The 24,847-nt window shown below is 36.4% G+C and overlaps 1 protein-coding gene and 1 long non-coding RNA gene across 5 annotated transcripts in view; one reads left to right on the forward strand and one right to left on the reverse strand.

Moving 5' to 3' along the window:
- Nucleotides 1-24,216, forward strand: part of LOC116700293 (prolyl 4-hydroxylase subunit alpha-2) — a gene marked incomplete at its 5' end in the record, with an annotated part of 35,721 nt that extends 11,505 nt beyond the window's left edge. Inside the window, 8 exon segments of one of the 4 annotated variants that reach the window (XM_032533354.1) lie at nt 14,739-14,809; nt 15,404-15,503; nt 15,876-15,929; nt 17,118-17,177; nt 17,249-17,314; nt 19,639-19,707; nt 20,682-20,778; nt 22,859-24,216. In XM_032533354.1, coding sequence (XP_032389245.1) covers nt 14,739-14,809; nt 15,404-15,503; nt 15,876-15,929; nt 17,118-17,177; nt 17,249-17,314; nt 19,639-19,707; nt 20,682-20,778; nt 22,859-22,929 — 588 coding nt within the window. 4 annotated transcript variants of the gene reach the window in all.
- On the reverse strand, nt 7,780-10,226 carry LOC116700295 (uncharacterized). The gene is made up of 3 exons (XR_004334620.1): nt 10,185-10,226; nt 10,050-10,115; nt 7,780-7,813 (listed from the first exon to the last, which is right to left on the reverse strand). It is a non-coding gene; the product is annotated as an uncharacterized LOC116700295 (long non-coding RNA).
- Nucleotides 24,217-24,847: the final 631 nt, after the last annotated feature.

Here is a 24,847-nt window from a genome sequence, read left to right on the forward strand (position 1 = left end):
TCGACTGGAGTCCAATCCTCACTCTCCTCTTGTTTTTAGTCGCACTGTGATATCCCGTTATCACTGAGTCATCACTCATCACCTGCTTGTTGTTGTTTTTTTTTTTAATGTTTTTTTTAAATAGTTGTCGCTTCTTAGTTCAAGCCCAACAGCAGCGATTAATATACGCGGAAGCTGCCTGAGGTCAAAATACAAACACAGTGATTAAACAGAGCTCTCATACAGCTGGGGAAAAATACAAGGAGCAGTGCATGAAACGCAATCATGTAACGCTGTGTTGCATGAAGGAATTATCCACTATGTTAGATGGGCAGTAAACACATGAGGCACATATCTCTAAATAAGTACAAATACATACATCTTAATCAGACTGTGAAATTTTAGAGCATAATTATATACGGCTCACAACCACAATGCCAGAGAACCAATCTTCCACCGTAAGATTAATACTGATGGTGTCAAGTAGTTCATTTATTGTAAAAACTGAGCGCTACATTTCCTTCAATTGGGCATTTATCAACTTAATTTTGCTCATTTTTATTAAACTTCTCGCTTCATTTTGCTTCATCATAACGTGCTATTGAACCTGGCCCCCTCAATTGCAGTCAATCATAAACTATATAACATGTGGGCAGTCACTAGCACCGGCTACATCGTTGCTGACCCACCCAATAGTGTGACAATGCCCTTTCCCAGCAGGGTGATGTGTGTATCAGTTATCCGGCCAGTGGGTAACATCCTCAGGCCGTTCGGCTGTCACGACCCTGTCCTCACTCTGGAGCCCTGCCACCCTCTGTGTACCCATCCTCCTGCAACAAACACAGCGCGCATCCGCTTCAAACAAGCCTAACGTAGCCTACCGTCAAGCACAAAAATCACAAGGCAACTACTGCAAACCCTCTGTGTTAATGTAAAAACACTGCTGGCTACTTGAGGCACAATCAACACGAACACTGGAGCTTCACTGTACACAACAAGTACGCTACCACAGCGTCCAGTCGCAACCATACACACACACACACAAAGATGCCTATGCAGCTTGAGCTCCGTTGGGTGTGATGGCCCTGCATGGCGATGAAATCCCACATCTCCGATTCTGCGTCATCCTCGAAGGCTGCTACCGTAGCCAAGCTCAGCCATTTCCGAACACTGCGCTGAGCCCATGCTATACACCGCCGTCTAAACGTTTTCCCGTGTTTTTTATGTATTTTAACCCGATCTGGTTTTATTGCTGCATTTTTATCTCTTTTGCTTCGGTCCAATCAACACGATTCCATATGTATCTCGCACCGCCAGCTGAGATACACCTGACTAAAACCACAGCCCGCTAGTCCCAGTACTCTTTAGACGATGTTAAACCGAACGACGGCTGTATACGGACAGATGTCCTTACCTCCTCGTATCGATCTCACATCAGGCGTGGAGTTTATTCTGCATGAAACCGTGTCCCGACATGCTACTTTTTTTGGGGGGTGGGGGGAATCGCCCCCGTCCGCTATGGTCCTCAGCATCACAGCAGCTCGTACAGAATAGCAGGAGCCGGGTGTGATGAATGCTCGGAGCCCCGTCCCTCCTCCCATGCGCCACATGAGCGTCACTGTTTTCCCACTGGTCGCTCAGCCAGCCGCTCCGCCATCCGCAGAGGCCGCCTCGGCTCCGGCAGCCAGACCCCGGTTGAAACGCGTCTTTAGCCCAACTGTTCATACCGGTCCTGGAACAGTTCCACATGACTGCTTCCTTAGAAGTTCCCGCCATAGGCTAGGGACCCATGCCACATGGATCGAATGTATTAGACTACATTAAATTAAATGTTCAGCAAGTTGTCATTTGTGTTGTCAACATTTATGCATCACCAGCATTTTGTATCCCCTTTGTGATCAGTTTATTTTATTGTCCTTTATTAATGGCTTATAATGGCATAGATGAACTCTAACCCTTGCAACATTGTCAACACGTAGTAAGATGTTTACTTTAATTTCCAACACCTAGTTGTTGTTTCACATTGTATTTTCCATGACTATGTCTACTCTACTGCTACTATGTTATATTATTATTATTATTATTATTACTTTTCACCATTGCAATTCCTTAATTATAATTATGTGATAATGTATCATAATCCTTTAACTATGTAAATACCGAACACATCCACACTCCTTATTTCCTTTATTTATTTTTCTACTCTGATATTTTACTATTTGTGCAACTGCAACACAGAGTTCCCTTCGGGGATCAATAAAGTTTTCTAATCTGATTGTCCTAGATCTATCACTAATGTGTTTATTACCATGTGTAAAACCGCAACCTTGGGGTAGATAAGAAAAAACAATTTCAAGTGTCGCAATTTGTTTTGCTAATATGTTGGAAAGTCAGTATACGATATCAACAGCTTTCAGGATCACCCTCACAAATACACCATTTCAATAGGCTACTTCTTTGTGAGTTATAATAGTTTTCCCAGGCTTATGCAACATGTATCAACAACTAAGAAAAGTTTTAATTCAATTTTTTTATGCCCTTTGTTTAAAATTAATTTGAAAAAAATCTATTAACATTTGTCATATGTCTTCATACATAGCAGTGACTTGTGTGGTATATGGAGGACAAACCGAGTGAGAGGCAGCGCCCCCAACGGTCGCTCCCAGATTCGAATGATGTTCCGTTTCTGTGACTCAAGTTCCTCAATCAAAAAGAAAAATATGAAAAATACTACAATGACTAATATACCGTAGAACATGAAGACGATACTAGCCTACTTGGGGGGGGGGGGGCATCATTGTAGCCTACATGCAAAGGCATTGTGTTTTATCCCATGTCCTAGAACAGTAGGTCTCTATTTCTCTTGCTAATGAACTGTTGACCTCTGGTCCTATAAGACAAAGTTGTTTAAGCCCACAAAAAAGTTCAAATCGCTATAAAAATCCTCTTATGTATGACGTATCAAGACAATCATTTTGGGCCATTATAGCCATCCCCTAATATCATATCATCTAAGAAACAAATGACATATGGGGATCTCATCATAGCAGTGTTATAACTGATAGCTCTTAAATCTGCTTTGTAAGATAATTAAGTGGAGGTCCAGAGTACAATAGTTCACCTCTAAATGGTAATGGAGTGAAGTTATAAAGTACCATAATACATACTTAAATGTATAAAATACTTCCACCACTGCGTATGATGAATCTGTATACAGGATAATATAATATGTAATACTTTATAAAAGTAGATTAGGAGATGTTACCAAGCATGGAGATTCTAGACCATAATCTCCTCTAATCATCCCCATCAATCAATCAATCAAGCAAGCATAATGCACCTCCAATGAAATCTATTTTCTCTGTTTTATGTAAGAATCCATGTAAATAGTGAAGACACACAAGTTTTAATAAGAACTGTTATTGATGCTGCTTGTTTGCCATCTTGTAGAAAGAGCACACAGTACCAGTGGAAAATTAAAAACTAGATTAAATAAAAACATCCAGGACATTATTGGAGAAAAATGTTAATTTGTCAAGTTTTAAAGGAAAAATAAACCCTGTGGGGCAAATGATAAAGCATGGAGTGTTGATAAATCAAAACAAAGACATTTACAATTAAGAACATTGAAACCAATTTAATTAACGACTGATGGTACCACAGACAGAAAGTCTGTTTTTCCCATTAAAACTCTAAATAAGCCCAATACCACCCATAGTCTTAAACTTTGCGTCCAAGGCGTTTTTGTAATGTGATACATGTCTACATTTGGGCCACAAGTCTGGGTCAATTACCAAAAAAAGTCAAACAAAAGTTATATATCAAAAACTGATACATTTCTTACTTAGTTGATTGCTTATAATTAAGAATTGTTAATGTATGTGTTTTTTTTTCTCTTTAAAAACTATCTATGACACTGAATAACTGAATGACCAGCTCTGATAAAATTTGCAAGGTTTTTTGTACACTTCCGTAGGTTTTTTGGTGTTTGTAACACTAAAATCATTATTAAAATTAATGAATACTGGGCTTCTTTGTATTAACACCGATAGCTATTCTTACTTTGGAAAAGTTCATGGTTGTTTCTAGTTGTGTAGATAAAAAGCTTAGTAAGCAGTCGGAGACTGAGAACAAAACGACAGTTTTTTTTTCGGTATTAGCAAACATATTTGGAGATAACTCACATTTGGATTTACCATTAATGTGTCATTTAAAATTAGAGTTGACTGTAAATGGTGTAAATGGCAAACCATATTGTACTGATATAGCTTGGTGTGTGTGTGTGTGTGTGTGTGTGTGTGTGTGTGCGTTGTGCGTGTGCTGTGTGTGCGTTTGTGTGTGTGTGTAGTGCGTGCGTGTGTGGTAAATGTTCATTATTATTTCTATACAGAACATTTTTTTTTAAATCAAATTCTTTCTATTTACTTATTTCTTCAGTGGGCGGTATGTGGATGCATGATAGAGAACTGAGTTCTTTCTTCTGGTCAAAGACCAAAGAAATTATCCATCCACATCTCACGTAACAGTTTCCTATTTCTCATAAAACATTTCATTATCATGCTGAGGGAGAGAAATTATTGGTCTCCGAGTTGCATCACGGCCAGAATTACTGAAGGTGTGTGTCTTTGCATGTTCTTAGGTGAGGTCAAACTTCAGTCCACTTCTGTCAGACCACAGGGTCTCCTGAACTCTTGTCCCCGCTCGTGAAACCACTTGTTTGACACTACAAAACAAAAAAAAAACATGTGAGGACCAAAATATGTCTTTGTATTTGAATACAAAACCTACAACCTTCACTACCCCCAAAGTTTCCTTGTTCGCGTGTGTAAAAGCTTTGCCCCAGAAAAATGGTATGTGCACTTCTAATAGAGCAAGTTGTAAGATCATGTATCAACACTGGTTTTTAGGAGTTAGATGCCTTGTTTGGCAGATTCCTTGTTCAAGTGTAATGTCTGACTAATATCAATGTCCTTTCTTCACTGAGGAGTATTCTAAACTGACATTATTTAAAATCACATATCTAAAGTAGTGTTTATTAGGGTAATTCCATCATAGAAAAGAGCTTTACCTTAAACGACCCTGTAAGTCTTACTAAAGTCCTTTTGCACAGTTTTAAATTTTTTTTTTAAGATTTTCTGTTTTATAAAGTCGCTAACGTCATATCCGTTTCCAGCAAAAAGAGAAAATCCATGTTATGTTCTTCTTTACAAATGAAATAATTCAGATTGACATGTGATGTGCATTCTTTTTAGAACAATTAGTTTTTAGAAATGTCTCTGATATGTTGTCTCTAGACCCCATGTATCGAAAGAATCTAATTGAGACAAAAGCTATCCTCCCAGCCCTATGCAGTCTGCGATCACCCAGTAGGCCCGTAGTCTCTATCTCACGTTGGCGTGTCGGAATTCTAACTCGGTGGATTTTTAGGACTGTGTTAACTGCTCCTCCCTCTTGCATGGTAAATTGAGACAGCTAGCTAACTATTTGTCCAATCAAATTTTCTCTTGCACGACTAAACAAACTTTTGAACGTAGACGTTCCACCAAAACAAGTTCCTTTCTGAGATGTTTTGCAGCGGCTCTTAAGGAGTTTGGCGTTGCCCGTGACGATTGTGATTGGTTTAAACTAGAGCATGTTTCTCTCCCATCCCGGAATGCTGTGGACACCAGACCCTCCATCGCAGCTCTGTGGAGGAAGTTCTGGCAAGCAAATACTAGTAGGCCCACTATCTGGAATTAACAGTATATTCTGGTGGCGAATCTCGGGCTGAAAATATTTTTTGTTAAATTTTTTAACAAAAAGCATGTTTTTGAAACGCAACGGTAGATATGCTGAAAGCACACCAAAATGGCAGTTTACAGAACAGGTGTCCTTGTTGCAAAAAGCCAGCTCAAATGGTTCTGGTATAAAATGTGGCTCCATCCCAAGACAGGTAAAATATCAAATGAGATTATTTTTAATGCTAAACTTTTTTTTTAAATGGCTACAAATATGACCTTGTATTTCCAGTAAACGTATTGGCTTTTGTACTATGATTTTGTATTTCCAGAATATATCAAAACATTTCATGTTATATCCGCCTGTAAGCTTGTAAAGTATGTTTTTGAAAAACATACAAATAAATAACCTTTTGAATCCTATTCTCCACATCACAACGTTAAATTTGTACACGTACAACTCACCACACATCTAGAAAGCGTAGTTTGAGCTTTCGTCCCTTGTAACAACCCAATCATCTAAGTCTTCTAAGTGCTAAGATCATTTTGCTTTTCGTAAATGTATTTTTTTTGTTATATTCTCTCTGCTCAATACCAAAAGATGAACAGGATACCATGGATGCCAGATAGTGACACCATGCCATCCCATAACTTAAATCATAGTGGGAGCATTTTTTCTTGCAACACAGGGAAAAACCCAGATAAACAACAACGTCCTGTCTGGCTGGATTGGCAAGACGAAATAATGACAAAACATAAGCAGAATTCTGTTTTGAATTCCCCTCTACTCGGCAACACGCTTAAGTTAAGCTGAACTCATTCATGTGTAATCATTACCAATCATCTTTGTCTATAGTAACACAACATGGAACACATTATCATGACTTTTCAGCCATCTACTTACCAATACCATTATACTCAATTTTAGTAGCTGGTTTATAATCCTATTAAGATTTTAATACTTGTGTTGTGGCAAATCTGGACTTTGACTCACCCCATTTACTTCCTACTACGACAGGACGCTGCATGCCTGGTCCTGTAGTCTCCCTCCCCGCTCTTGAACAGGTTTGTACCAAACACTGCCGTCCCTGTAAAGAATAGAACAATTGAATAGATGATGGTAACATCCAATGTGCACAAGAGAGAAAGAAAATGTAAAAAGTAAAAAGCTTGTTTGAAGTAGTCCTGCCACACAAGTGGCTTTGTCTAAAGTGTGTATTTCATTATCTATCTATCTATCTATCTACTATCTATCTATCTATCTATTATCTATAGTAACTTTAGGTTGCTTGACAATGTTATTGATTGCCTTTGACTCATATTTATTTTCCCTTTTGGACTGAAATATTCAGAAGGATGGGAAAAGTAAGATATTCGCACAAGCGTAAGCTGCAGATGATGGATGGAGTTTAAAGTCAACAGAGATTCCGTGACAGAAAGATAAGGAAGTATAGAGGCCTTAAAATGACGCATTGGCAGACCATAGTTTGTCCGCTTTTTTCCCTTTTGATCACTGAATGTGATGTGATAATAATGTTGATGGATTGTTGCTTTTATTTTGTGTAAAATGTTGTGTTGTAGTGTGTGTTTAGTGTACACTGAAAGTGGTTTAAAAAAAAGAATGAAAAGACACTTTAATAGCACTACACACATGAGGGGGAAAAAGTCAGTTAAAAGTTAGCTATTGCTTGATAACTTTGGGCCTATGTTGCCATAGCTTTGTTGATTTGCCAATAAAAAAATATAGATATCTCTGACCACACCAACATTTTTATGCCTAAGGCAAAAATGTTGATTTACTGCAAAGTCCATTTAATATCCACCCAATTTCCATTGTCAAGTAATGCATTGTGAAAATTGCATGCAACACAGATAGCACAGGACCTCCTGTGAGATCCCTCATCACTCAGTTAGGAGTTACAGGGACTGAGTGTCGACACATCAACATTAAACTGGCAGAACACTAGATCGGTTTCCCACTGGGACACAAGCAGCGTAGAGTAAACACACTCAACACACACAGAAACACACTCCAAGTCTGTTGTCATCACCTTTCTAGCAAGATTGCTGCGCCAAAGTCAGGAGACCGTGGCACCTCCCGCCTCAACATCACTCATCTAGAAAAAAGACCAAAAATCTTGTCAGAATGTTTTGTAAGGTGAATTTGGTAAAAACATGGAATAATGGATATCACCTTGAGACTTTCCCCAGTTGATTACGTACATAAGACGTTTCTTTTGTATTACGTAGCCTTCTACTTGTATTTTTTTAATATGCTAATTATTCATTATGTCATTCAATATGCACTTATTTCATAACCTTTCGAAACGGAAATCTAAACATGGGATAAGCCAGGTTCAAAATTATCGTTTCATTTTGTTGACTGATTAGAGTCAAAGTTTTCTACAGAGTCATCTTTAGATATCCCTTTTTCTCACTCGTAAATCAGAAAATACTGTCAACGGCCATAAATCAATTTCTCCAACATTTTAGGTCTAAAATGTTCAGTAAATCAGGCAATGAATGACATACGAACTATATCTCTGTAAGAGCCTTCAAAAATGACTGAATAAAACTGAAGTTCAGTGTATGTATGCTACGGAAGTGGAGAAAAAACTCATTTCAAGAAACAGCCTTTAAAGATATGAATTTGTAAAATCCCATACATTTTGCATAACAATACAGGTGAATGGTTAACATTTATAGAACAATCCGATGATATCCCCATGAAATTGTTATTTTTATAATATGTAAGAGAAATCTAAAGGTGCTAATAGACTAAGTGTAATCTATTAAACCTTACTGGAAATGTGTATTTAGGATGTTTTTTCTTTGCCCACTAGTCTAACGTGACATGTTATGACACTAAGTAGCTCAAATGCTTTATAATTATGTTATGTCATGCAGTTTTCTTTAAAGAAGAAACTCTCCTATTAAAAATACCCAAAGGATGCATAAAAAACACACAACCACAAACCTGCATTTGTGGCTTTCCAAATATTTTATACATTTGTTTTACTTTTCAGAGCTATAACAACGCACATGTTGCTATTAAGCTATTTTTGCTTTTCAGTAACACAAAGTTTATAATGATTCAAATAATATCCTTTTTGATGTGTGTCCAGAATTCTGGATCCTAATTAACTAACAAATAAATGTTGAAATAAATGTACAAATTATTGCTTGATGTTATGTATAAAAACAAGGTCTCCCAAAGGTCTTGTGAGAAATAAGGTGCACAAAAATGACAAGTCACACATTTTTACATAAAACGGAGTGTAAGAAAGTTGCTTTATTGCACTACAGTGAGAGAATAGAAAGACTAAAGAAATACTTGTTACAGAGCAAAGGAAGAGGAATATGGTCTTTCTTTAAACTAACCAACTGTGTCATCACCAATTTCATCTAATTGTTTGATAAGAATCTATATCATGCTACCTAGCTGTGACGATCAGTCCAAAATACATCTTTTTCTTTGAGTCAAAAGCTGCTATTACTCAAATTATGTCCTGTAATTTTGTCAGATGCCCTCCTTGTACCATATGTTTCAGTGTCATAAAAAAATGTTCTTTTGATCATTTGTGAACAGCTATCCAAATTGAACTGGTTTGGAATTCTTACTGCAATGTTTTGATAATAATTTAGCCACTTTCTTTTATTTCTGTAGCATTTGATGCTACAATACCTGGCAGTAATTGAATCTGCAGTAATCGACGGTTTTCATTGTTTTATGTCCATACGTACAATCAACATGTATGTTTGGAAAGTTACATTTTACATATTATAGATCAATATGTAATGTAATGTGACGCACTTCCACCATGTATCAGTGAACAGTGACATCAACCAATCCTGGTTATATGGAAAAACAAACAATTCACATGCATACCTCATTTAAAAACTCAAATTTTTTTTAATTTTGTATAATGGTATTTTTGTGCAACCCAGTGTTAGCAAGGGTTAAATAAAGAGTGGCTTCTACATCATGTGTTAATAGGGAATGCCAACAAAACTCTCCACAATATACTGGAACTGATTGACAGAAACAACTGATTATTAGATATTTGTCTACAAGTTTTTCAGTCATAGAGGAGATAGGATATTTACCTAGCATCATTTCAGTTTATATCCCCGAATATGTAGAACTATTACAGAATCTTTCCCTGTGAAATCAAGTCACACTATTTTAAACATATCCCGTAATGCCAAACCACAGGCCAAGTGAAAGTCAATCAATCCAGTCCAAATTGACCAAGCTTATGCATTGCTCATGAACTAAAATAAACGGAGAATAGATTTCAGGTGACTGCCACGACCGCCCTTCAATTACCAGCAACCCAATGCCCTACTTACGTAGTTCAAAAAAGTTGCCACACGATTTCCAGTGCCTAATCTTTTGAAAGCATCAGGCTCATCTTTCTACAAAGATAAAATTCAAGAGTGAAAACATGATGAAAAGGCTGCTCACTAGCACGCACATGTACTTACGTAGTTTAGGAAGGTGGCAAGTCTATTTCCGTCACCATTGTATTGCTGTCAAAAGGCGCTGCAACAGATTGTTAACATTTAACCCATCACCAACAAACCTTTGGAGGACCCCCGCCACTAAGGGCACTAACTACACTCACTTCAATACATCTACTATATTATCTGTCACAAACATTACAGAATCACAACTGAATTACATTTTTCACCTAGGTAAAAATAAAATGATTCAATATATATCTCAAAGAACATAGCACATAAGCTACTATATAATGCACATATAATATAAATACAGGAACACTAAATCATTGTAATAGATTCTCAACTTACGGCTGTGGACCAGATTTGGCCCATGACAGGGTGCCGGGGTGCCCGACACCATTTCTAATTCACCATGAAATAATTTTATTCACAATTTTTTTTTTGTACTTTGAATGCAAGTAAGGTGCCAAAGTGCATAAAAGAGCATCAAAAGAGCTTCTTTAATAATTCACAATCCCAAAAATTGTTTGCTGCTATATTATGTTATAAGGGAGTAAAGCCCCTTTATCATGCAGTACACAAAAGATTTGTTTGTTTGCAATGACCATTGTATTGTATATAACCAAATCTGTCATTCTGCGCAAAGACAGCTGCACAGCTGCACATAGTACATACAGCTATAGATCATGTAAATTCAGAGATCAACACACAAGCACACAGCTCACATCACCAGAAAATAAAAGTCAGGGAATTACAGCGAGAAATGCAGCAAGAGATACATCATTTTACGAATTTAAATGAACTGAGTATGATATTTCCATGGATACGCACAGTATTAGAGTCAAGACACTATTTACCATAACATTTTTCAAAATGAGCCACAAAAAGCTGCACATACATAACCGTTAACTTTAGTAACACAGAATGAAGAGTGTATCAAGCACAAATTAATTTAAAAGGCGGCATAAATATTGTGAGGAAGAGAGAATAGGCTATGGTTTTATTGAATTAAAGGAGAGTATTAAAAGGCATGTATTTTGAGTTATAGTATAATCATAGACGGTATATGATAATGTACTCCTTTATGTAAGAGTACTAGACACCAGACTTGAAATTAAACAAAAGCTAGCATTCATTTACAGTGATCTTGTAAAATTGACAATGTGTGACCTCCTAAAATTTCCACACCGACCTCCGAAATCATTTTCAACCACAAATTAACTCACCCCTTGAGAAGTCATAATGTGGCCGTACTGTCCTCCAACTCCATAGTTGGCGACCTGGTGAGCCATTGACAAAGGAGTAGTTTAAATTTATATTTAAAATGAACTAATTAAATTTCAAAATCATTGGCAAACATTGCATGTAGGCCTATCTTTGATAAGGTGAATATATATTATTTTTGTAGATCTCCAAATTAGGCCAAAATAATTAGTTAGATAATATTTTTCACATGGTTAATTTAAGCAATAGTTTACTGTATTTGACACCCTGTTCTTAGATAGAAACTGTATACATTCAGTATTCTAGTGTGAGTATTATTATATTTAGTAAAATAGAAAATGGATAGCACATTTCTGTGTAATAACCTGAAATGAGATGTGGTAATTAATGTAATTTGTAGTATGCATGATATTACCTGGAGTAACTCTGCAGTGTCTACTGTAAGGCCTGTGATGTCTTCTATTCTCCGTTTGACCATGTCAATGATGGGGTCATCCTCTTATCCAACCATGCACTGGAAAACAAAAAAGTGTCCATAGTTCAGTGCACACACGCATGCACACACACTCTCTAGTTTCTGTCAGTCCTCGCCTGCACACACTCAGTCCTCGCCTGCTCCTCATCACAATCAGTGCTAATAACCACGTTTTGGCCAGATTGTCCAGTTACTTTACTGTCTTAGAGGTGCAATTGATTGTCGAAGCCTGTTGCCACTCATATGCAACTTGTTCATGTCTTACTGCTACTGTATAACTGTAATTTGATAGAGGGTCTACGTCATCATTTAATTTCCAATGTTAATATAAAAAAAAAAATGCATTTTTTGAAACAACTAGATATGCTGAAGCACACCAAAATGGTTACATTTTCTGCTCCAACAACACAAGTTACACAGCAGTTTACAGTAAACACGGTGCCCTTGTTGCAAAGGCAGCTCAGAAGATGCTGTACAGTAATGATTGTAGTACCTTGGTTAATACTGCAAATTATATCAAAATAAAACCTTAAAACCTTATATATGAGGTTTACCCAGTGTTTTGAGTGAAATCCACAAGACAGCATTCAAAGAGCCTTTATCCTGATTGAGTACCTTTTTGATACTCATAGTTGGCTGTGGTCAAGACGCCTGTTTTGGGGTCACGGACAGTAGCTCTGGAAAGCTTAAAAGCAAAAACAAACTAAATAAGTGTTTGTCATCATAAACACATATATACACTATACACTATATATATATTAATTATAATAATATATATATATATATATATATAATAATAATAATATAATATAATATATACACTTTATTTAAAGCGCCTTTCTTGGCACTCAAGGACACCGCACAAGGAATTCATATATTAAAACACAAAACAATACAGTAGCAAACAAAACATACTATACAACCAAGCAAAACAAAATACTATACAGCCAAAACATACTATCACAACTGCAAACAATACTATAACAACACACTATTGGGTTTAGGGGGCGGTAGACAGCAGCAATGATGGTTGGAGTGGGACCAGACAACTTGCAGATTCAGACGAGCTGGAGACAGGGACAGACACCGGCAGTGATATAGATAAGATTGTTGTATGTTTTTGTGTATGTTGTGTGTGTGTGTGTGTTGTGTGTGTGTGTGTGTGTGTGTGTGTGTGTGTGGTGTTGTGTGTGTAATGCCACCAAAGTATTTTTTTCATCTTCACAAACACAGAAAACCTAGAGGTAAAAGAGTCCCAAAATGTATGGTGAAAAAGAAAAGCGCATTCCTTTGTAACTGACTGTCAAGTTCACTTGATGAAGGTTGGCTATGCTTGTCGCAGTACTACAGACTATAATAGGCCTTTATCTTAGGGCTGCACAATTATGGCCAAAAGATAATCACGATTATTTGGATCAATATTGTGATCACGATTATTTTCAATTCATCATCAATCATCAGCCCTCCAGCCGGGTCAAATGGCGGGTCGGCGGAGTTACACATGTCCTGTGTATGAAATCTGTATCGTCACTGCGCTGCATTTTTATGAACTATGATATTCTGGCCTTGGGTCACATTTCTTGCAGGTCCAGCAGCTCCGTCTCACACGCTATTACTCTACAACTGGAAGTTAGTGCATTCAATAATTTTTGTGTGTTTTCGCCGTGACGGCCCGATACGCAGAGTTACCAGCAGAAACACAGGTACAACAGGTTTGCCTCTCATGCTTAACAAGATACAGTGTGTTAATAACAATTCAAACTAGACAAATTTCAGAAGTGTGCACCGGCGTCTCTCACTGCTTTACAGAAAAACTATTGTAACGAAGGTATTTAAGCATGAGAGGCAAACCTGTATTTGTACCTGTGTTTCTGCTGGTAACTCTGCTATCGCGGCCGTCACGGCGAAAAACACAAAAAAAATTATTGAATGCAACTAACTTCAGTTTGTAGAGTAATAGCGTGTGAGACGGAGCCTGCTGACCTGCAAGAAATGTGACCCAAGGCCAGAATATCATAGTTCATAAAAATGCAGCGCAGTGACGATACAGACATTTCATACACAGGACATGTGTAACTCCGCCGACCCGCCATTTGACCCGTGCTGGACGGGCTTGATGATTGATGATGAATTGAAAATTAATCGTGATCACAATATTGATCCAAATAATCGTGATTATCTTTTTGGCCATAATTGTGCAGCCCTAAGATAAAGGCTCATTATTAGTCTGTAGTACTGCGACAAGCATAGCCAACCTTCATCAAGTGAACTTGACAGTTCAGTTACAAAGGAATGCGCTTTTCTTTTTTCACCATACATTTTGGGACTCTTTTACCTCTAGGTTTTCTGTGTTTGTGAAGATGAAAAAAATACTTTTGTGGCATTACACACACACACACACACACACACACACACACACACACACACACACACCACAACACACACACACAACACACACCCACACACATACACATCATATCTCTATCTATATCTATCTCGCCGGTGTCTGTCCCTGTCTCCAGCTCGTCTGAATCTGCAAGTTGTCTGGTCCCACTCCAACCATCATTGCTGCTGTCTACCGCCCCCCTAAACCCAATAGTGTGTTGTATAGTATTTGTTTTGCAGTTGTATAGTATTTGTTTTGCTGTATAGTATTTGTTTTGCTGTTGTATAGTATTTGTTTTGTTTTGCTACATAGTATTTGTTTTGCTGTTTTTAATATATGAATTCCTTGTGCGGTGTCCTTGAGTGCCAAGAAAGGCGCCTTTAAATAAAATGTAGTATTATTATTATATACATATATATATGTATGTATATGTGTATATATGTGTTTATGATGACAAACACTTATTTATGTTTTGTTTTTGCTTTTTAAGCTTTCCAGAGCTACTGTCCGTGACCCCAAAACAGGCGTCTTGACCACAGCCAACTATAGAGTATCAAAAAGGTAACTCATTCAGGATAAAGGCTCTTTGAATGCTGTCTTGTGGATTTCACTCAAAAACACATGGTTAAACCTCATAATCATAAGGTTTTTAAGGTTTTATTCTTGATATAATTTGCAGTATTAACCAAGGTACTACAATCATTACTGTACAGCATCTTCTGAGCTGCCTTTGCAACAAGGGCACCTTGTTTACTGTAAACTGCTGTGTAACTTGTGTTGTTGGAGCAGAAAATGTAACCATTTTGGTGTGCTTTCAGCATATCTAGTTGTTTCAAAAAATGCATTCTTTTTTTTTTTTATAAGTTAACATTGGAAATTAAATGATGACGTAGACCTCTTATCAAATTACAGTTGGACAGTAGCAGTAAGACATGAACAAGTTGCATATGAGTGGCAACAGGCTTCTGACAATCAATTGCACCTCTAAGACAGTAAAGTAACTGGACAATCTGGCCAAAACGTGGTATACTAGCACTGATTGCTGATGAGGAGCAGGCGAGGACTGAGTGTGTGCAGGCGAGGACTGACAGAAACTAGAGAGTGTGTGTGCATGCGTGTGTGCACTGAACTATGGACACTTTTTTGTTTTTCCAGTGCATGGTTGGATAAAGAGGATGACCCCATCATTGACATGGTCAACCGGAGAATAGAAGACATCACAGGCCTTACAGTAGACACTGCAGAGTTACTCCAGGTAATATCATGCATACTACAAAATTACATTAATTACCACATCTTCATTTCATGTCTTATTACACAGAAATGTGCTATCCATTCTTCTATTTTTACTAAATATAATAATACTCACACTAGTAATACTGATATGTATACAGTTTCTATCTAAGAACAGTGTGTCAAATACAGTAAACTATTGCTTAAATTAACCATGTGAAAAATATTATCTTAACTAATTATTTTGGCCTAATTTGGAGATCTACAAAAATATATATTTATATTCACCTTATCAAAGATAGGCCTACATGCAATGTTTGCCAATGATTTTGAAATTTAATTAGTTTCATTTTAAATATAAATTTAAACTACTCCTTTGTCAATGGCTCACCAGGTCGCCAACTATGGAGTTGGAGGACAGTACGAGCCACATTATGACTTCTCAAGGGTGAGTTAATTTGTGGTTGAAAATGATTTCGTAGGTCGGTGTGGAAATTTTAGGAGGTCACACATTGTCAATTTTATCAAGATCACTGTAAATGAATGCTAGCTTTTGTTTAATTTCAAGTCTGGTGTCTAGTACTCTTCACATAAAGGAGTACATTATCATTATACCGTTCATATGATTATACTATAACTCAAAATACATGCCTTTTAATACTCTCCTTTAATTCAATAAAACCATAGCCTATTCTCTCTTCCTCACAATATTTATGCCGCCTTTTAAATTAATTTGTGCTTGATACACTCTTCATTTCTGTGTTACTAAAGTTAACGGTTATGTATGTGCAGCTTTTTTGTGGCTCATTTTGAAAATGTTATGGTAAATAGTGTCCTTTGACTCTAATACTGCTGCTATCCATGGAAATATCATACTCAGTTCATTTAAATTCTGTAAAATGATGTATCTCTTGCTTGCATTTCTCTGCTGTAAATCTCCCTGACTTTTATTTTCTGGTGATGTGAGCTGTGTGTCCTCTGTGTGTTGATCTCTGAATTTCACATGATCTATAGCTGTATGTACTATGTGCAGCTGTGCAGCTGTCTTTGCTGCAGAATGACAGATTTGGTTATATACAATACAAATGGTCATTGCAAACAAACAAATCTTTTTGTTACTGCATGATAAAGGGGCTTTACTCCTTATTAAGCACATTAATATAGCAGCAAACACATTTTTGGGATTGTGAATTATATAAAGAAGCTCTTTTGATGCTCTTTTTATGCACTTTGGCACCTTACTTGCATTCAAAGTACAAAAAAAAATTGTGAATAAAATTATTTTCATGGTGAATTAGAAAATGGTGTCCGGGCCACCCGGCACCCTGTCATGGGCCAAATCTGGTCCACAGCCGTAAGTTGAGAATCTATTACAATGATTTAGTGTTCCTGTTATTTATATTATATGTGCATTATATATGTAGCTTATGTGCATTATGTTCTTTTGAGCATATCATTTTAATCATTTTATTTTTTACCTTAGGTGAAAAATGTAATTCAGTTGTGATTCTGTAATGTTTGTGACAGATAATATAGTAGATTGTATTTGAAGTGAGTGTAGTTAGTGCCCTTAGTGGCGGGGCTCCTCCAAAGGTCTGTTTGGTGATGGGTTAAATGTTCTAACAATCTGTTGCAGCGTCCTTTTGACAGCAACTACAATGGTGACGGAAATAGACTTGCCACCTTCCTAAACTACGTAAGTACATGTGCGTGCTAGTGAGCAGCCTTTTCATCATGTATTTTCACTCTTGAATTTTATCTTTGTAGAAAGATGAGCCTGATGCTTTCAAAAGATTAGGCACTGGAAATCGTGTGGCAACTTTTTTGAACTACGTAAGTATGTGCATTGGGTTGCTGGTAATTGAAGGGCGGTCGTGGCAGTCACCTGAAATCTATTCTCCGTTTTATTTTTAGCTTCATGAGCATATGCATAAGCTCTGGTTCAATCTTGGACTTGGATTGATTGACTTTCACTTGGCCTGTGGTTTGGCATTACAGGGATATGTTTCAAAATCTAGTGTTACTTGATTTCACAGGGAAAGATTCTGTAATAGTTCTACATATTCTGGGGATATAATACTGAAAATGATGCTAGGTAAATATCCTATCTCCTCTATGACTGAAAAACTTTGTAGACAAATATCTAATAATCAAGTTGTTCTGTCAATCAGTTCCAGTACATATTGTGGAGAGTTTTGTTGGCCATTCCCTATTAACACACTGATGTAGAAGCCACTCTTTATTTAACCCTTGCTAACACTGGGTTGCACAAAATACCATTATACATAAATTAAAAAAAATATTGAGTTTTTAAATGAGGTATGCATGTGAATTGTTTGTATTTTTCCATATAACCAGTGATTGGTTGATGTTCACTGTTCACCTTGATACATGATGTGGAAGTGCGTCACATTACATTACATTATTGATCTATAATATTGTAAAATGTAACTTCTCCAAACATACATGTTGATTGTACGATATGGACATAAAACAATGAAACCGTCGATTACTGCAGATTCAATTACTGCCAGGTATTGTAGCATCAAATGCTACAGAAATAAAAGAAAGTGGCTAAATTCTTATATCAAAACATTGCAGTAAGAATTCCAAACCAGTTCAATTTGTATAGCTGTTCACAAATGATCAAAAGAACATTTTTTTATGACACTGAAACATATGGTACAAGGAGGGCATCTGACAAAATTACAGGACATAATTTAGATAATAGATCAGCATGTTTGACTCAAAGAAAAAGATGTATTTTGGGACTGATCGTCACAGCTAGGTAGCATGATATAGATTTTCTTATCAAACAATTAGATGAAATTGGTGATGACACAGTTGGTTAGTTTAAAGAAAGACCATATTCCCTCTTCCTTTGCTCTGTAACAAGTATTTCTTTAGTCTTTCTACTCTTCTCTCACTGTAGTGCATAAAGCAACTTTCTTACACTCCGTTGTTATGTAAAAATGTGTGACTTGTCATTTTTGTGCACCTTATTTCTCACAAGACCTTTGGGAGAACCTTGTTTTTTATCACATACCACTCAAGCAATAATTTGTACATTTATTTCTAACATTTCATTTGTTAGTTAATTAGGATCCAGAATTCTGGACACACACTCAAAAAGGATATTATTTGAATCATTATAAACTTTGTGTTACTGAAAAGCAAAACATAGCTTAATAGCAACATGTGCTTAGTATGTTATAGCTCTGAAAAGTAAAACAAATGTATAAAATATTTGGATAAGCCACAAATGCAGATGTTTGTGTGTGTGTGTTTTTTATGCATCCTTTGGGTATTTTTAAATAGGAGAGTTTCTTCTTTAAAGAAACTGCATGCATAAACATAATTTATAAAGCATTTTGAGCTACTTAGTGTCCATAACATGTCTACGTTTAGACTAGTGGGCAAAGAAAACACATCCTAAATACACATTTCCAGTAAGGGTTTAATAGATTACACTTAGTCTATTAGCACCTTTTAGATTTCTCATTTACATATTTATAAAATAACAATTTCATGGTGATATCCATCGGATTGTTCTATAAATGTTAACCCTATTCACCTGTATTGTTATGCAAAATGTATGGGATTTTACAATTCATATCTTTAAAGGCTGTTTCTTGAAATGAGTTTTTTCTCCACTTCAGTAGCATTTACATACACTGAACTTTCCAGTTTTATTCCAGTCCATTTTCTGAAGGCTCTTACAGAGATATTAGTTCGTATGTCATTCATTGCCTGATTTACTGAACATTTTAGACCTAAAATGTTGGAGAAATTGATTTATGGCCGTTGACAGTATTTTCTGATTTATCGAGTGAGAAAAAGGGATATCTAAAGATGACTCTGTAGAAACCTTTGACTCTAATCAGTCAACAAAATGAAACGATAATTTTGAACCTGGCTTTATCCCATGTTTAGATTTCCGTTCTGAAAGGTTATGTAAATAAGTGCATATTGAATGACATAATGAATAATTAGCATATTAAAACATACAAGTTTAGAAGGCTTACGTAATACAAAAGAAACGTCTTAATGTACGTAATCAACTGGGGAAGTCTCAAGGTGATGTCCATTATTTCCATTGTTTTTACCAAATTCACCTTTACAAAACATTTCTGACAAGATTTTTGGTCTTTTCTCAGATGAGTGATGTTGAGGCGGGAGGTGCCACGGTCTTCCCTGACTTTGGCGCAGCAATCTTGCCTAGAAAGGTGATGACAACAGACTTGGAGTGTGTTTCTGTGTGTGTTGAGTGTGTTTACTCTACGCTGCTTGTGTCCCCAGTGGGAAACCGATCTAGTGTTTCTGCCAGTTTAATGTTGATGTGTCGACACTCAGTCCCTGTAACTCCTAACTGAGTGATTGAGGATCTCACAGGAGGTTCCCTGTGCTATTCTGTGTTGCATGGCAATTTTCACAATGCATTACTTGACAATGGAAATTGGTGGAATATTAAATGGACTTTTGCAGTAAATCAAACATTTTTGCCTTAGGCATAACATGTTGGTGTGGTCAGACTGATATCTATTTTTTTTTATTGGCAAATCAACAAAGCTATGGCAACATAGGCCCAAAGATTATCAAGCAATAGCTAACTTTTAACTGACTTTTTTCCCCCTCATGTGTGTAGTGCTTATTAAAGTGTCTTTTCATTTCATTTTTTTTAAACCACTTCAGTGTACACTAAACACACACTCCAACACAACATTTTACACAAAATAAAAGCAACAATCTCAATCAACATTATTATCACATCACATTCAGTGATCAAAAGGGAAAAAGCGGACAACATATGGTCTGCCAATGCAGTCATTTTAAGGCCTCTATACTTCCTTATCTTTCTGTCACTGGAATCTCTGTTGACTTTAAACTCCATCCATCATCTGCAGCTTACGCTTGTCGAATATCTTACTTTTCCCATCCTTCCTGAATATTTTCAGTCCAAAAGGGAAAATAAATATGAGTCAAATGGCAATCAATAACATTGTCAAGCAACCTAAAGTCTACTATAGATAGATAGATAGATAGATAGATAGATAGATAGATGAAATAACACACTTTAGACAAAGCCACTTGTGTGGCAGGACTACTTCAAACAAAGCATTTTTACTTTTTTACATTTTCTTTCTCTCTTGTGCACATTGGATGTTACCATCATCTATTCAATTGTTCTATTTCTTTACAGGGGACGGCAGTGTTCTGGTACAACCTGTTCAAGAGCGGGGAGGGAGACTACAGGACCAGGCATGCAGCCTGTCCTGTCTTAGTAGGAAGTAAATGGGGTGAGTCAAAGTCCAGATTTGCCACAACCAAGTATTAAAACTTTAATAGGATTATAAACCAGCTACTAAAATTGAGTTTATAAATGTGTTATTTGGTAAGTAGATGGCTGAAAAGTCATGATAATGTGTTCCACTGTTGTGTTACTATAGACAAAGATGTCTGGTAATGATTACACATGAATGAGTTCAGCTTAACTTAAGCTTGTTGCCGATGTAAGAGGGGAATTCAAAACAGAATTCTGCTTATGTTTCTGTCATTATTCGTCTTGCCAATCCAGCCCAGACAGGACGTTGTTGTTTATCTGGGTTTTTCCCTGTGTTGCAAGAAAAAAATGCTCCCACTATGATTTAAGTTATGGTATGGCAATGGTGTCACATATCTGGCATCCATGGTATCCTTGTTCATCTTTTGGTATTTGATGCAGAGAGAATATTTAAACAAAAATACATTTACGAAAAGCAAAATGATCTTAGCACCTTTAGAATGACTTTAGATGATTGGGTTGTTACAAGGGACGATAAGCTCAAACTACGCTTTTCTAGATGTGTGTTGAGTTGTACGTTTGTACAAATTTAACGTTGTGATGTGGAGAATAGGATTCAAAAGGTTTATTTATTTTGTATTGTTTTTCAAAACATACTTTTACAAGCTTACAGGTCGGAATATAACATGAAATGTTTTGATATATTTTCTGGAAATACAAAAATCATAGTACAAAAGCCAATACGTTTTACTGGAAATACAAGGTTCATATTTGTAGCCATTTAAAAAAAATGTTTAGCATTAAAAATAATCTCATTTGATATTTTACCTGTCTTGGGATGGAGCCACATTTTTATACCAGAACCATTTTCTGAGCTGCTTTTGCAACAAGGACACCCTGTTTCCTGTAAACTGCCATTTTGGTGTGCTTTCAGCATATCTACCGTTGTCGTTTCAAAAACAATGCTTTTTGTTAAAAAAATTTAACAAAAAATATTTTCAGCCCGAGATTCCGCCACCAGAATATACCTGTTAATTCCAGATAGTGGGCCTACTAGTCTTGCTTTGCCAGACCTTCCTCCACAGAGCTGCGATGGAGGGTCTGGTTAGTCCACAGCATTCCGGGATGGGAGAGAAACATGCTCTAGTTTAAACCAATCACAATCGTCACGGGCAACGCTAAACTCCTTACAGAGCCGCTGCAAAACATCCTCAGAAAGGAACTTGTTTTGGTGGAACGTCTACGTTCAAAAGTTGTTTTAGTCGTGCAAGAGAAAATTCTGATTGGACAAATAGTCTAGCTAGCTGTCTCAATTTACCATGCAGAGATGGGAGGAGCAGTTAACCACAGTCCTCATAAATCCACCGGAGTTTAGAATTCCGACACGCCAACGTTGAGTATAGACTACGGGCCTACTGGGTGATCGCAGACTGCATTAGGGCTGGGAGGATATGCTTTTGTCTCAATTAGATTCTTTCACGATACATGGGTGTCTAGAGACAACATATCATGAGACATTTCTAAAAACTAATTGTTTTCTAAAAAGAATGCACATCACATGTCAATCTGACATTTATTTCATTTGTAAAGAAGAACATAACATGGATTTTCTCTTTTTGCTGGAAACGGATATGACGTTAGCGCTACTTTATAAACAGAAAATCTTAAAAAAAAAATTTAAAACTGTTGCAAAAGGACTTTAGTAAGACTTTACTAGGGTCAGTTTAAGGTAAAGCTCTTTTCTATTGATGGAATTACCCTAATAAACACATACTTTAGATATTGTGTGATTTTAAAATAAGTTCAGTTTAAGAATACTCCTCAGTGAATGAAGAGGACATTGATATTAGTCAGACATTTACACTTGAACAAGGAAATCTGCCAAACAAGGCATCCTAATCCTAAAAACCAGTGTTGATACATGATCTTCACACAACTTGCTCTATTAGAAGTGCACATACCATTTTTCTGGGGCAAAGCTTTTACCACACGCTAACAAGGAAACTTTGGGGGTAGTGAAGGTTTAGTATGTTTTTTGTATTCAAATACAAAGACATATTTTTGGTCCTCACATGTTTTTTTTTCTGTTTTGTCAGTGTCAAACAAGTGGTTTCACGAGCGGGGACAAGAGTTCAGGAGACCCTGTGGTCTGACAGAAGTGGACTGAAGTTTGACCCTCACCTAAAGAACATGCAAAAGACACACACCTTCAGTAATTCTGGCAGTGATGCAACTCGGAGACCAATAATTTTCTCTCCCTCAGCATGATAATGAAATGTTTTATGAGGAAATTAGGAAACTGTTACGTGAGATGTGGATGGATAATTTCTTTGGTCTTTGACCAGAAGAAACGGAACTCAGTTCTCTATCATGCATCCACATACCGCCCCACTTAAGTAAATAAGTAAATTAAGAAAAGAATTTGATTTAAAAAAAAATGTTCTGTTATTAGAAATAAATAATGAACATTTAACACACACGCACGCACACGCACACACACACGCACACGCACACGCACACGCACACGCACACACACACACACACACACACACACACACAGCTATATCAGTACAATATTGGTTTGCCATTGTACATCCATGTTACAGTCAACTCTAATTTTAAATGAACTTAATGGTAAATCCAAATGTGAGTTATCTCCAAATATTTCTTTGCTAATACCGAAAAAAAACTTGTCTTTTTGTTCTCAGTCTCCCAGACTGCTCTACTAAGCTTTTTATCTACACAACTAGAAACAACCATGAACTTTTCAAAGTAAAGAATTAGCATATCGGTGTTAATACAAAGAAGCCCTTATTCATTTAATTTTAATATTTATATTTTAGCTGTTACAAACACCAAAACCTACCGGAAGTGTACAAAAACCTTGCAAATTTTATCAGAGCTGGTCATTCAGTTATTTCAGTGTCATAGATATGTTTCTTAAAGAGAAAAAAACACATACATTTAACAAATTTCTTAATTAGAAGCATCAACTAAGTTAAGAAATGTATCAGTTTTTGATAATATATACATTTTGTTTGACTTTTTTTTTGGTAATTGACCCAGACTTGTGGGCCCAACTGTAGACTGTATCACATTACAAAAACGCCTTGGACGCAAAGTTAAGACTATGGGCTGGTATTGGCTCTATTTAGAGTTTTAATTTGGGAAAAACAACTTTATTCTGTTGGTTACCATCAGTCGTTTAATATAAATTGGTTTCAATGTTTCTTAATTGTAAATGTCTTTGTTTGATTTATCAACACTCCATGCTTTATCATTTGCACCCACAGGGTTTTATTTTCCTTTAAACTTGACAAATTAACATATTTTCTCCAAATAATGTCCTGATGTTTTTATTTATATCTAGTTTTTAAATTATTACACTGTTACATGTTGTGCTCTTTCTACAAGATGGCAAACAAGCAAGTCAATAAACAGTCTTTTATTAAAACATTTTGTGTCTTCACTATTTTACATGGATTCTTACATAAAACAGAGAAAATAGATTTCATTGGAATTGTGCATTTATGCTTGCTTGATTGATTGATTGATGGATTGATAGAGAGAATTATGGGTCTAGAATCTCCATGCTTGGTAACATCTCCTAATCTACTTTATAAAATGTATTACATATTATTATTATCCTGTATACAGATTCATCATACGCAGTGGTGGAATGTATTTTATACATTTAAGTACTGTACTTATGGTACTTTATACTTCTACTCCATTACAATTTAGAGTGAACTATTGTACTCTGGACTCCACTTAATTTATCTTACAAAGCAGATTTAAGAGCTATCAGTTATAACACTGCTATTATGAGATCACCATATGTCATTCTGTTTCCTTTAGATTATATGATATCAAGGGGAATGGCTATAATGGCCCAAAATGATTGTCTTGATACTGTCATACATAAGAGGATTTTTATAGCGATTGAACTTTTTTTTGTGGGCTTAAAACAACTTTGTCTTATAGGACCAGAGTCAACAGTTCATTAGCAAGAGAAATATAGAGACCTACTGTTCTAGGACATGGGATAAAACACAATGCCTTTGCATGTAGGCTACAAATGATGC

Source organism: Etheostoma spectabile, chromosome 13 (assembly GCF_008692095.1).
Source record: "Etheostoma spectabile isolate EspeVRDwgs_2016 chromosome 13, UIUC_Espe_1.0, whole genome shotgun sequence".
Classification (NCBI taxonomy): domain Eukaryota; kingdom Metazoa; phylum Chordata; class Actinopteri; order Perciformes; family Percidae; genus Etheostoma; species Etheostoma spectabile.